This window comes from Apis laboriosa, unplaced genomic scaffold (assembly GCF_014066325.1).
Source record: "Apis laboriosa isolate Shangri-la unplaced genomic scaffold, ASM1406632v1 scaffold53_cov140, whole genome shotgun sequence".
In the NCBI taxonomy this organism is placed as follows: domain Eukaryota; kingdom Metazoa; phylum Arthropoda; class Insecta; order Hymenoptera; family Apidae; genus Apis; species Apis laboriosa.
This window is the reverse complement of record NW_025223656.1, coordinates 1,961,151-1,973,984: the sequence shown is the minus strand read 5'-3', so window position 1 is coordinate 1,973,984 and position 12,834 is coordinate 1,961,151. Positions and strand designations below refer to the sequence as shown.

General features: G+C 19.4%; 1 protein-coding gene and 1 pseudogene across 1 annotated transcript; both read left to right on the top strand.

Moving 5' to 3' along the window:
* Positions 1-370: 370 nt before the first annotated feature.
* LOC122717614 lies at positions 371-4,778 on the top strand (annotated as a pseudogene).
* A 1,583-nt stretch (positions 4,779-6,361) lies between these two features.
* LOC122717593 lies at positions 6,362-11,213 on the top strand. Its single transcript, XM_043941815.1, has 9 exons — positions 6,362-6,502; positions 7,533-7,652; positions 7,724-7,841; positions 8,223-8,478; positions 9,314-9,430; positions 9,551-9,641; positions 10,689-10,834; positions 10,907-11,039; positions 11,104-11,213. Exons 1-9 carry the CDS (start codon positions 6,362-6,364, stop codon positions 11,152-11,154), a joined length of 1,173 nt encoding a protein of 390 aa, XP_043797750.1. The 3' UTR covers positions 11,155-11,213.
* Positions 11,214-12,834: the final 1,621 nt, after the last annotated feature.

Here is a 12,834-nt window from a genome sequence, read left to right as displayed (position 1 = left end):
ACTATTTATTGTAACAAATTTTCATTCTCTCAACATTTGGAACAGAAGAGGAAAAAATAAAGAAAAGAATGAAGGAATATAAAAAACAATAATAAAGATTAATAATACAAACAAGAAATTTGAAAACTATAATTTTCTCGAAATCAATATCTATTATGGAAAATCTCTTTGCAGAATGTATGCATAAAATCGATTGTAATTTACTGCAATAGCTACACATTATACTATTATTATTGTAAAAAAATAACATAAATATATATACATATGAAAAAATAAGAGAGAAGAATATTTATACAAATAATATATTAAGCTGAGGTATAGTTGAATGATTCTTCAAGTTCTATATAAGAATCAATATCTGACTAGAAAGATGGATATATTTAATAAACACTATCATATCTATTGTATTGTGTTGAAAATCATAGGTTATGTCCATATAATAACTCCAAATTTATATTTGGGTTCAGAGATTATTGCTATTAACATTCTATCTTGGCAATGTAATATTTCAAAAATTATAATTTTACTTTGCGTAATTTATTATATTTTTACTCAAATGATTTATAAGATATTGTCTATATTACAGCATTAAAATATTCTCTTTCTTGAAATAATAATATGGATTTATTGTATTTATATGAAATAATAATATATTGATACAATGTATTATGCTTTTAAGTTTGTGAATAATATACATATTAGCATAATAGGGATGTATAAAAATATATTTGTATAATATTTAAAAGTTATAACATTTTGAAGTATATAGTATCCAGTTAATATATATACGGCATAATTTTATTTCATTTAAAAACTAATTTTTAAAAGAAATGAATTCTAGAAGTCGTCAACAAAAAATTTCATTTTCTCGAAAAAAGTCTGAAACAAAAAAATTTTATTCGCTTATGTATGTTATTCGACTAGATTTTATATATATATATATATTTCGTTTCAGACTTTTTTCGAGAAAATGAAATTTTTTGAAATATTATTGCTTATTGCTTCAATTAGTTACAAATAAATTATAAAAGAAAATTTTTCTTCTACATTTGAAAATACAAAAAATATAGAATTAAATTTTAAGTCCTTTTTGTTTATAACATGTACATGTTTTTTATATATATATATATATATATATATATATATATATATATATGTGTAATGTAATATTATACATATTTTAGAATGCTGATTAAATGATAATAATGATAATGTATTTCAAAACGCGATTAAAATATTATATTATCATCACAAAATATAATATTTAAATTCTAATTAACAAATTTTTAGATTGTGTCATTTCTGAGATCTGAAATTACGGTCCGAAACTGTATTTTAATATTGTCTACGACTTGTCCACTTATAATAATTTTGTTACGATATATAAGCTTTATAATATTTTTTCCTATGGTGAGTAAAAATTAAAATTATTCTAGACTTTTTCATGGAATAATATTTTTACATGTTTTTTTTTTTTTTTTTTTGGCATAGATAAAACTTTTATTTCATCATATGCATATGGAAAAAAATATAATACAAGATTCAAAAGAAACACAAATACAAACGAAATACATCGATGATTCTTGTCACATGATCGAAATACTTTTATGTAAGAAATGTATAAATTTCATTGATAATATCAATTTATAGTATTACCATTGTGATCGCAAGAAATTAAATATTACAAAATATTTATGTATCTTATTATTGTATATTTAAGTTTTTGTTATATATATCCTTCTTATATATATAATTATAATAAGTGTAAACTTTATATTTAATAAGAATATTAAATTTTCTTTCATTTTTACGAGAATGATTTTTCAATGTTAATATTATATGAATATTTCAATTTAAATATAAACTATATTATGAAATGATTTTTTTAAATTTTAGGAATGACTTGTGTAAATATTATCTTGTACAGTATATTGTTACTGTATCCTATAATATTGGATTTCATAATGCCTTTAAACGAATCTCATATACGTATACGTTACGTTACATTATTTTCTATTAATCGAACCATATATTTTTATATTTTTTATTTGGATTTTTTATTTATTGTCATATTTGGATTATTTTCTATAATATGTATGGAATCGATAATTGGACTTTATATTTATCGTATAGACTGTATTCTTTAAATTTATTAAGTAAGTAAAATTATTATATTAATCTCACGTGATACTTATTATGCAATAAATATTAATAATTATTATGTTTATAATATTTTTTATAATATGGATTAACATTTATAAGATTATAATTGATTGCAAGATGGTATAATTTTTATAAATTTAATACTATTTTATTACATTTTTTCTATTTCTTAAAATATTTTTTAGGAAATATTCTATAAAATATTAATATATAGATAGTATTGGTGTAAATTAATTAATAATATGCATTAAGTGTTAATATACAAACAAATATGTTCGAGAAATCGACTCGAGAAATCTTGATTTAAAATTTTCCAAGCAATTTTTGTTTTGGCATAATTTTCATTTCGGTTTTATTATTCGTTAGATATTAACGAAATAACGCTCTGTCATCGCTACAGTTTTTCAATAACAATTCATTACCAAAATGAAAATTTTCAGAAAGAAAAAGTTATTTGAGATGCTTTAGATTTACGATTTAAACCTTGTCACTATTAAAATCTTAAAGATCGATTTTTGAAATTTCGAAATTTTAAACGTATATATACATTATATTGATAATTCTATAAAATGCATTTTTTAAATTTTTATTTTTAAAATTTTTAAATTTTTTTAACATTTAATATATAGTAAAAAAACTAAAACTTAAAAAATATTTTTTAATTTTATTATGTTCTTTGAGATTCTAATAAATTGCAGTTTTAAAGAAAAAAATTTTATATAATAATTTTATTAATTAATTCATCGAACTTTTCTAAAAAAAAAAAAGAACTTGAGTCATTAAGTACAATCTTTAAAAAATCGTGTTTTAAAGAGTGTATTAATATTTTTTGATTAGTCGTATAAATATATATAAATAATATATATAAATAATAAATATAAATAAAATAATTTTAAACAGTAAATTATAAAATTTGTTCTAAACAATGTTTATCTGCAAATGTTTCTCATGTTTTTAGCCATCGAATAAAAAAGATTATTGCATATTTAACTATGTTTAATCTCTCATTGAAGCAAATTGATTCGAAACTCTCAGAGTTTTATCGCGTGGTGGATATTCATAACCAAGTTATCCAGTTGGTAAATTAAAATATGATGATATTATTAGTAGATACTCATATTAATATTTTATTTGCAATTTTCATATGGCAATGGAAGACTATCAATATCATGATAAATAATTCAGAAAAACAGTTTATGATGTCTACTCTTTTAACTATGATTTCAATAGCTATAAGTCTGCATCAAGTAAGTACTTTTTCTTTATTACATAATAATAATAAACGAACTAACATATCTGAATTCTTAGTTATCGGATGTTTTATTTTAATTTATTCACATTTTACGAAAAGTGTTTGAAAAGAAATATCTTTTAGTAGCTCTTTCATTTCAAAAATATCACAATTAATTTAGGAAACATCTTTTAAACGATTCTTCATATAATGATTGATTCTTCTCGAAAATCTTTTTCATTTATATAACTCTAAAGAAAAATTTAAGTGCTATGGAATAATTTCGATAAAATTTATTAATATTTACATCGATAAATCAATTCATCATGTTTGATTGATTTACTTCAATGAGAAAAATCTTTCAACTATCCATAATGTAAAATTTTAACAAATACGAGATTTTTAATGATTTTCAAATATCAACATAATTGCCATGAATTGGAATAGATTTCAATCTTGGAAAAATACATACAATTTTATTTAAAAAAAATCTAGATTATCATTAGATTTCCAAAAAAATTTTAACAGTCATCATAAAACGACTTTTTGAAAAATATGTTTTATATGTAAATGTTTTTTTAAGTGATGCATGATTCAAAAGATAATTATGCAAATGGAAATTAAATTGAGACATCTTGTATGTGCAAAATCATGTAATAATTTTGTATAAGATTTTTTTTAATTTTTTTGAATTTATAAAATATATGAAACGAGATTTCTAATTTATATATATTGAATAAATACATAATAATAAATAAATATATCAATAAATTTATTAATTAATTTAAAAATTATTTAATTAATTTAAAATATCATATTGAATATACTTATTTTTTTTAAATATTTTACAGCTAATAAATGCGATTACAATTAAGAAGAATCAATTGAAGAATCAATAAAATTTTAATTTTTCTTATAATTTTTACCAATTAATTAGTATTTATATTTTTATGCAACCATAGTGCTCAGATATTTATAAACGGTATTTATAAACGGTAAAGAATTTTTTCATGAATTATAAGTTTGAATTTTTTATTCATGAAATTAATTGCATTAACAGTAAAAAAAAATATTCATTAGAATAGATATTTTTCTATATGGTATTTTGTACCGTTAAAAGTATAAAAGATTTTATTACTGATTATGATACGAAACTTAACGGCATATATGTTTCACATCTTTGTGATCAGATGTGTTTGCTTCATGTTATGCAGGATGTACAACGGTATTTTGTTTTTTTTATTATTTAATTATTAATTTAATTATTATTTGATAAAAAAACGAATATCATCACCATTTTAATTTAAAACTAATAAAAATTGTTTCATTTCAGATGTTAAGTACCTCGTTTTCACATTTTATTTTGATGTACTCGCTACAATAGAATTAATAGTATCATGTTAAATATATTAGTATCGAAATAAACAATTATTATTACTCTATACTTCTTTATTTTGTCGATTCTTCTTGTATAATATTTTCTCAATTAAATATTCTATATAGTTTCTTAAATTGCTAATATTTTTATATTATTTGTTATTGACCATTATAATTAATCTATCTATAAGATAATTACTATATCGCACATTTATTTCTTAGTGAGAAAATATAACCGTTTTCTTTTTTATATTTATATCCTTGAATATTTATATTAAATCTATTACATTACCTTTATTTCATAGCACTTAATTAATTCTAACATAACAATAATAGAATAAAAATCTTGATATTCAAAAACAAATATAAAATAAATATGATAACAGTAAGAAGAAAATTATTACGATGTAAATAATAAAGATTCAGTTTTTTTTAATTCCGTTGATGTATTCTCTCATTTTTTTTTTTTTTTTTTTTTGATTCCTTTAATATATTTATACTCAATAATATATTACAGTAATTTTTAAATAATGGCAAGTTTTATATGAGTTTATTTTAAATCACTTTATATTTAAATTAATATTATTATTACGATCATTTTAATATTAATTTCATTCTTTAACTAGTATTTTTTGTTGGCTTATCTTTTCATATATCGTTTAATTTGAAGAAAGAAAGAAAAATTGTTCAAATATTTACAAATGAATGCAATCTGCAAGTGATCGAAATTTCTTATATAATGAATGTAAATGAAAAAAAAAACATTTTTATCATTAATCATTGTGCTTTTTTTTTTGTTTATTTCTTATATCATAAATTTAGTTGCTTTAAAAAAAAAAGCAAAAATTCTATATCATTTAGATAATATATCATAATTTTTTTAAAATTAATTTTGAAAGGATTATTTTATCGAAGAAAATATTATAATGAACCCTAAAATTGACTTTTGACTTGATAAGAATAGTATATCAGCAAGATGAAAAATTGCAAGATAACAGTCATATATAAAAATTACTTTAGACAATAATTAATATAATTATTATAATGCATCACGCAAACATTTTACACATTATCATTCCTTTTCCATTCCAAACAAAACACATTCCTTTTTATTGATTTCTTTTAATTTCTCCTTGTTACTCCTTATTACTCATTGAATGAAATAATGATATGAAATATTCGTAACTGAATAAAGTAACGATAGAAGTAAGAAAGAAATTCTCTGGTAAAGTAATCGAAAGATACTATTCATTGTAACAAATTTTGATTCTCTCAACACTTGGAACAGAAGAAAAAAGAATAAAAAAAAGAATGAAAAAAAGAATGAAAATAATGATAAATAATACAAATAAGAAACTTGAAAACTATAATTTTCTCGAAATCAATGTCTATTATGAAAGAATATTTTTTGCATAAAATTGATCGATTATAATTTATTGCTATTACTATATATTATACTATTTCTATTATAGACAAATGATATTAGGAAAATACGAAAGCGAAAAATAATTGCGTAAATAATATATCAAGCAGAGGTATAGTCGCTTGATTCTTCAAGTTCTATACGACAGTTGACATTTGATTAGGAAAATGGACGTATTCGACAAACAGTATTATATCTATCGTATTGTAATGAAAATTGTAGGATTGTGGCCGTACAATAACTCGATTTATATATGGATTCAGAGATTGTTGTTATTGACATTCTTTCTTGGCAATGTACTATTTCAGGTAATAAAAATTGATTTTTCTTTGTGGAATTTCATTGTATTTTTATGATGATTATAGGATTATATAATGATTATTACAGTATATTAATGTTCTTTTTTGTAAATTAATAATATGCATTTATTGTATTTATATGAAATAATAATATATTAAGATTTTAATTTTATGATTAATTATACAGATATTAATGTGATATGAATACATAAAAACAGATTTTGCACATTATTTAAAAATTATTATATTATATGTTTTGGAGCATAAAGTCCAAGTTAATATATATATACAGAGCATAATTTTATTTCATTAATTTTATATCACTTAAAAATTAAGTTTTGAAAAAATGAATGTTAGAAATTGTCGATTGTAGAATTTTTCCATTTATATATATACATATTTATCGATTTTTAACAATTTTTTTTAAAAAAACAAAAAAGAAATTTAAGCAGTAAAATTTAATTTTATATTTTTCACATATTTTTATGTATAAAATGATTTTGTTTCATAATTTTTTTTTATATCTAATTGAAGAACAATTTTTACTTTAGAAAATTTTATTTTAAAGAATTATGTTTAAAAATTTAATTTAAAAAACTACCGAATTTAATTTTTGTGAATGAACTTGAAGCAAAAATTTGTTTCTTTTTCATCTGTTTATACATGTTATTCAGCTAGATTTTATATATATAAAGAACGTGCTAAAATTAATATCTATGAAATTTTTATTTTTATATTTACATTTTTTGTTTTTACTTGTGATTTTATTTTTGTATTTTTGAAATAATGTCTGTAACATTTAAAAATGCTGATTAAATGATGATAATGTATTTAAAAACGATTAAAAAAATATTATATTATATTTTAATAATGATAAATATTATATCATTATTAAAAAATTGAATTCTATTATATTTTATTATTATATTATAATTTTATACATTTATAATTATTACATTATATATCATTATTATATTTTATTCTATAATTAATAATCTTTTAAGCATTATTCTGATCAACAAATAGAACATATTTTTAGATTGTGTCACTTTTAAAATCCGAAATTACATTACGAAACTGTATTTTAATATTATCTACGACTTGTCCATTTATGATAGTTTCGTTACGATACATATGTTTTATAGTACTTTTTCCTACGGTGAGTAGAAATTAAAATTATATTAAATATTTTTCATGAAAAATTATTTCTTACATCGTATTTTGCTATAGATAAAACTTTTATTTCATCACATGCGTATGGAGGAAAGTATAGTACAAGATTCAATAGAAATACGGATACGAACAAAATATATCAACGATTCCTGTCATATGATCGACATTTTTTTCTGTAAGAAATGTGTAATTTTTTTTTGTGATTAATCTATAACATTATATATCATTATAATAATTTACAAATATTCACAAATATTATTGTATATATATTATATTTAAGTTCCTTCTATATACAAGTATATATGTACTTATATATACATGTATATATCAAGTTCCTTGCATCCTCTTACATATATATATATATATATATATATATATATAACTATAATATTTGTAATTCTTTTATTCGTTATTTCGTAACAAAAATACTAAGATTTTTTTCTTTTTTTATAACAATACAAAAATTGATTTTTCAATTATAATATTATATTAATTACTCGATTTAAATATAAATTAAATAATTGAATCTGAATAATTGTTTTTTTTTTAATTTTAGGGGTGGCTTGTACAAGTATCGCATTGAGCAGTATATCGTTATTGTATTTCGTAACATTGAATTTCATAATGCCTTTGAATGAATTTCGTATCATTCATCACATTACATTATTTTCTATCAGTCGAACCATATATTTTAATATTTTATGCTTGGATTTTATATTTGTTGTAATATTTGCATTATTATCTGTAATATGTACGGAATCGATAATCGGACTTTATAGTTATCACACAAGTGTGTTGTTTAAAATTATTAAGTGAGTAATGTTATCATATTCGTCTGGCATGATGTTCATTATGTAATAAATATAAACAATAAGTGTATTTCAAATCTCGTTCAAAATAAATTAACATTAACGATAATTATATAACATTAACGATAAAATTATAATTAGCAAAATCGCATAATCTTCGTAAGTTTAATATTAATTGAAATATTATATTTTTTTCTTATTTCTTATATAGAATATTAATATTCATGATGTGTTAATATTTATATATACTAATATAAGCAACTTTTTTTTGCATAAATTTTCATTTTTGTTTTGTTATTCATTAAATATTAACAAAAATGTTAATTAATAAAATATGTTAATATTAATTTTAACGAAATCGACCATGGTTTTTCGTTAACTCACTAAAAAAAATTTTCACGAAGAAAAAGTTGTTTGAAGTCTTTCATGTATTATCATTTAAGCTTTATCACTATATAAATCTGGCATTAATTTACAAAATGCATTTTTAAAATTTTTATTTATTTATAAGATTTAACAACATATATTTGAAAAATTGAAAGAAATATCTTTCTTTCAATTTTTTCTTCACAATATTTTCTTCACAATTTCGAGAAATTCAAAACTTCTTCAAAAATTTTTGTTATATATTATATATAGCAAATTAATTCATTTAACTTTTTAAAAAAAAAAATTCAAATAAAGATTATCGTCATTATGTATTTTTAAAAAAATTATTGTATTTTAAAGATTGCACTAATTTTTTTGACAAATCGTAGAATATGAACGAAATAAATTTAAATATATTATAAAATTTTTACTTAAGCGATGTTTATTTATATATATCTCATATTTTTAGCCATCGAATACAAAAGATTATTATGTATTTGACTATAGTCAATCTTTCGCCAAAAGAAATTGAAACGAAATTCACAGAACTTTATCGTGTAGTGGATATTCATAATCAAGCTATCGAGTTAGTAAATTAGAATATGATTATATTATAAATTGATTTCACAGATACTTATATTAATATATAAGATATTTATATTAAATATATTATATTTTATTTGCAAATTTCATATGGCAATAAAAGACTTATCGATGTCATGATAAATAATTCAGGAAAACAGTTCATGATATCTGCTCTTCTACTCGTGATTTCGATGGCTATAAATCTGCATCGAGTAAGTATCTTTTCTTCTTTACACGATAATAATAAACAAATTCAAAGTTATCGAAATTCTCGATTAATATATCGGATTTCTTATTTTAATTTATCTACACAATTATTTCTTAAATTATAAATTATTCAAAATGATGATTTATACGATTTAATAAATATGATTTAAACTTGCATTTGAAAGAAGACGAGGCTTTTTCTCAAATTGATCTGTGCCTTTTTTTAAAATAAAATTATATGTTTCTGTTTAGCGAAGATTGTCTACTCTGAAATGAATTCATTATTCTAATTATAGTTTTTGAACGTTATTCAAAATTATTCGTTATTAATCAAAATTATCATTAATTATACAAATTATTCCTCATACTGTATTCGAAGATATAGCCTTGCACATTTATGCAATGATTTATTCTTTTCCTAAATAAATCCATTTTCTTCAAAAAGTATCATAATTAATTTGAGAGACATTTCTTATGCGAGTCTTCATATAAGTTGATTCGTCTGAAAAAATTTTTTCGTTTATGTAACTTTAAAAAAAAAAGAATCAATGCTACGATGCTAGTAATTTTAATAAAATATTTACATTGATAAATCTATTATTCATCATACTAATGAAGAAAATCTTCTAAAATCATACACAAAATAAAATTTAAACAATCATATATAATCTTGGGTATCAATGACTAATAACATAATTGGTTAATTTCGTATATAATAGATCACAATCCTAAATATATATAGTTTCATTAAAAAAAAAAAAGATTATTATCAGATTTCAAGAATAAATTTAAATATATATTTGATCATAAGATGACCTTTTGAAATGCAAGTTTCATATGTAACACTTTTTTCTTTTAAATAAGATAATTGTGCAAATAGAAATTAAAATGAGACATTGTGTACAGGTAATTTTGCGTAAGACTTTCTTGAATTTTTTAAAATATATTAAAAGAGATACTTCGAATTTATAATTTATATAAAAATATACCAATAAATCAACTTAAAAATAAATGTATCTTATTAAGTATACTTATTTTTTATTATTTCACAGCTAGTAAATGCAATTATAATTAAGAAGGATCAATTAGAAATTTCAATCTCTCTTATCTTTTTTGTCAATCAATTAATGATTATGTTTTTATGTAACCACAGCGGTCAGATACTTATAAACAACAGTGAAGAATTATTTAATGAATTGTAAGTTTGAATTTTTATTCATTAAATTAATTAGCACCAATGTTAAAAAAAATGTCACTATTCTTTGGATAGATATATTTCTGTATGGTATTTTGTACCGTTAAAAGTACAAAAGATTTTATTGCTGATCATGATACGAAGCTCAACGAGATGTATGTTTCACATCTTGGGTATATTCACTCCATGCTATACAGGATTTTCGAAGGTAATTTGTTTAAATATCTACATGATCATTGTTTTAATCAAAACTAATAAAAATTGCATTTCAGATGTTAAGTACATCGTTTTCATATTTTACCTTGATGTATTCGATGCAATAGAATCGATGGTATCACATTAGATTAGTATTAGTATTGAAATAAAGAATTATTATTATATACTTCATTTTGATATTTGTTCTTTATTTTTGTTAGTTCTTCTTGTTAATATTTTCTCAATCAAATTTTTTATATACACTTTCTTGAATTGCTAATTAATTTATATTATTTATTGATCATTATAATTAATTTGAAATAATTATTATTTCTTATATTTATTTCTAATTCTAGAAGAAAATAACCATTTCTTTTTTAATATGACATTCAAATTTTTTAATTCGAAATCTTATGGAAATTCTGATTTGTTCTTATTTTGACAAAGTATAATAAATTATATATCAATACAATAATTTATCTATAGATTTAAAAATATTTATACAATAATTTATCTATGAATATTTAAATACAGTGTTGTATAATGGTATTATTTTGGAATAATTCAATAAAATTAATAATTTACGTTACGTAATATACGTATATTGTAATATTGTTACAATATCTAAATATTGTATTATATCAAAATTTTCTATAATTGTTTATTTAAGAATTCAATTCAAGCATTATATTAGAGTCTCAACATTTTCCTACAAATACGATTTAAATCAGAATATTTGTGGAATATCTGTTATTTCATTTCCTCAAATATATAAAAATGGAAACAACGTTATGCCAAGAATTATTATCTGATATTGATGGAAATAATAATTGAACGTTAAAAAGAAAAATTTCAAAATACAAAAAATGAACATAAAGATTAAATTCCTAAAAGATTTTTGAAAAAATTGTCAAATATCAATATAATTACACAAATTTACATCTATTTATTCAGTTATTATTCAAATATATATTATTATTCAGTGATTCTTTTTTATATAATATATTTAAGATTTTTTAAGGAATTTCAAAAAGTTTTTTTTAAAAAATTCAGAAAATTAAAAAATTTTTTTCAAGAATTTAGTAATTCTCAAAAAAATTCTTAAAAAATGTTTTTGCTTTTTCTTAATATTTCTATTTTATATATATATGATAGATTATATTTAAAGTTTATAATATTAAAAAAATAATTAAAAATAGTTAAAAATGTTTTTGATTTTTTGAGCCATTGATTCCAAACAATAAACAATAAACAATTAATTAAAAATACTAAAAAACAATAAATTTTTGTATTTTTTTCAACTCGATACAACTAATTTGTAGTGTATATTATTTTTCCTCTTCGTGCTTAATAACCAATTTTAGAAATTTTATAAATATTTTTTCGAATTATCTTATAAATTTATTTTTTATTATAAATTTATGTTAAAACTTTATAATATATTTTATATAATATTATATAATAAATTATATAACCAAATAATTATATAATAAAATTATATAACTATTATTTATCATTCAAAATTATATAACCATTATTTATCATTCATATTATCAATGTATTTTAAGATATTTATTTGGTAGTGAATCCTCAATTTTAATAATAAAAAATTATAAATTTATATATGTTTTCTATCATATATTCCTAATAAAATTATATTGAATTTTATTTAAAATATCAAAATATTTCATATATACTTTATATATATTTATTTCACATAAATTACAATAGTGCACAATTTCGTTCAAAATCAAATTAAAAATAATAAAATTTCTCCTTCAAGTAATTAAATAATTAATTGCATTCTA

What these genes read in the sequence shown, in the direction of transcription:
- LOC122717593 (XM_043941815.1), top strand. Translation starts at nt 6,362, where the DNA reads ATGGACGTATTCGACAAACAGTATTATATCTATCGTATTGTAATGAAA. An exon ending in TATGATCGACATTTTTTTCT is followed by an intron (nt 7,842 to 8,222) that starts GTAAGAAATGTG and finishes TTTTAATTTTAG; the next exon opens with GGGTGGCTTGTACAAGTATC. An exon ending in GCTATACAGGATTTTCGAAG is followed by an intron (nt 11,040 to 11,103) that starts GTAATTTGTTTA and finishes ATTGCATTTCAG; the next exon opens with ATGTTAAGTACATCGTTTTC.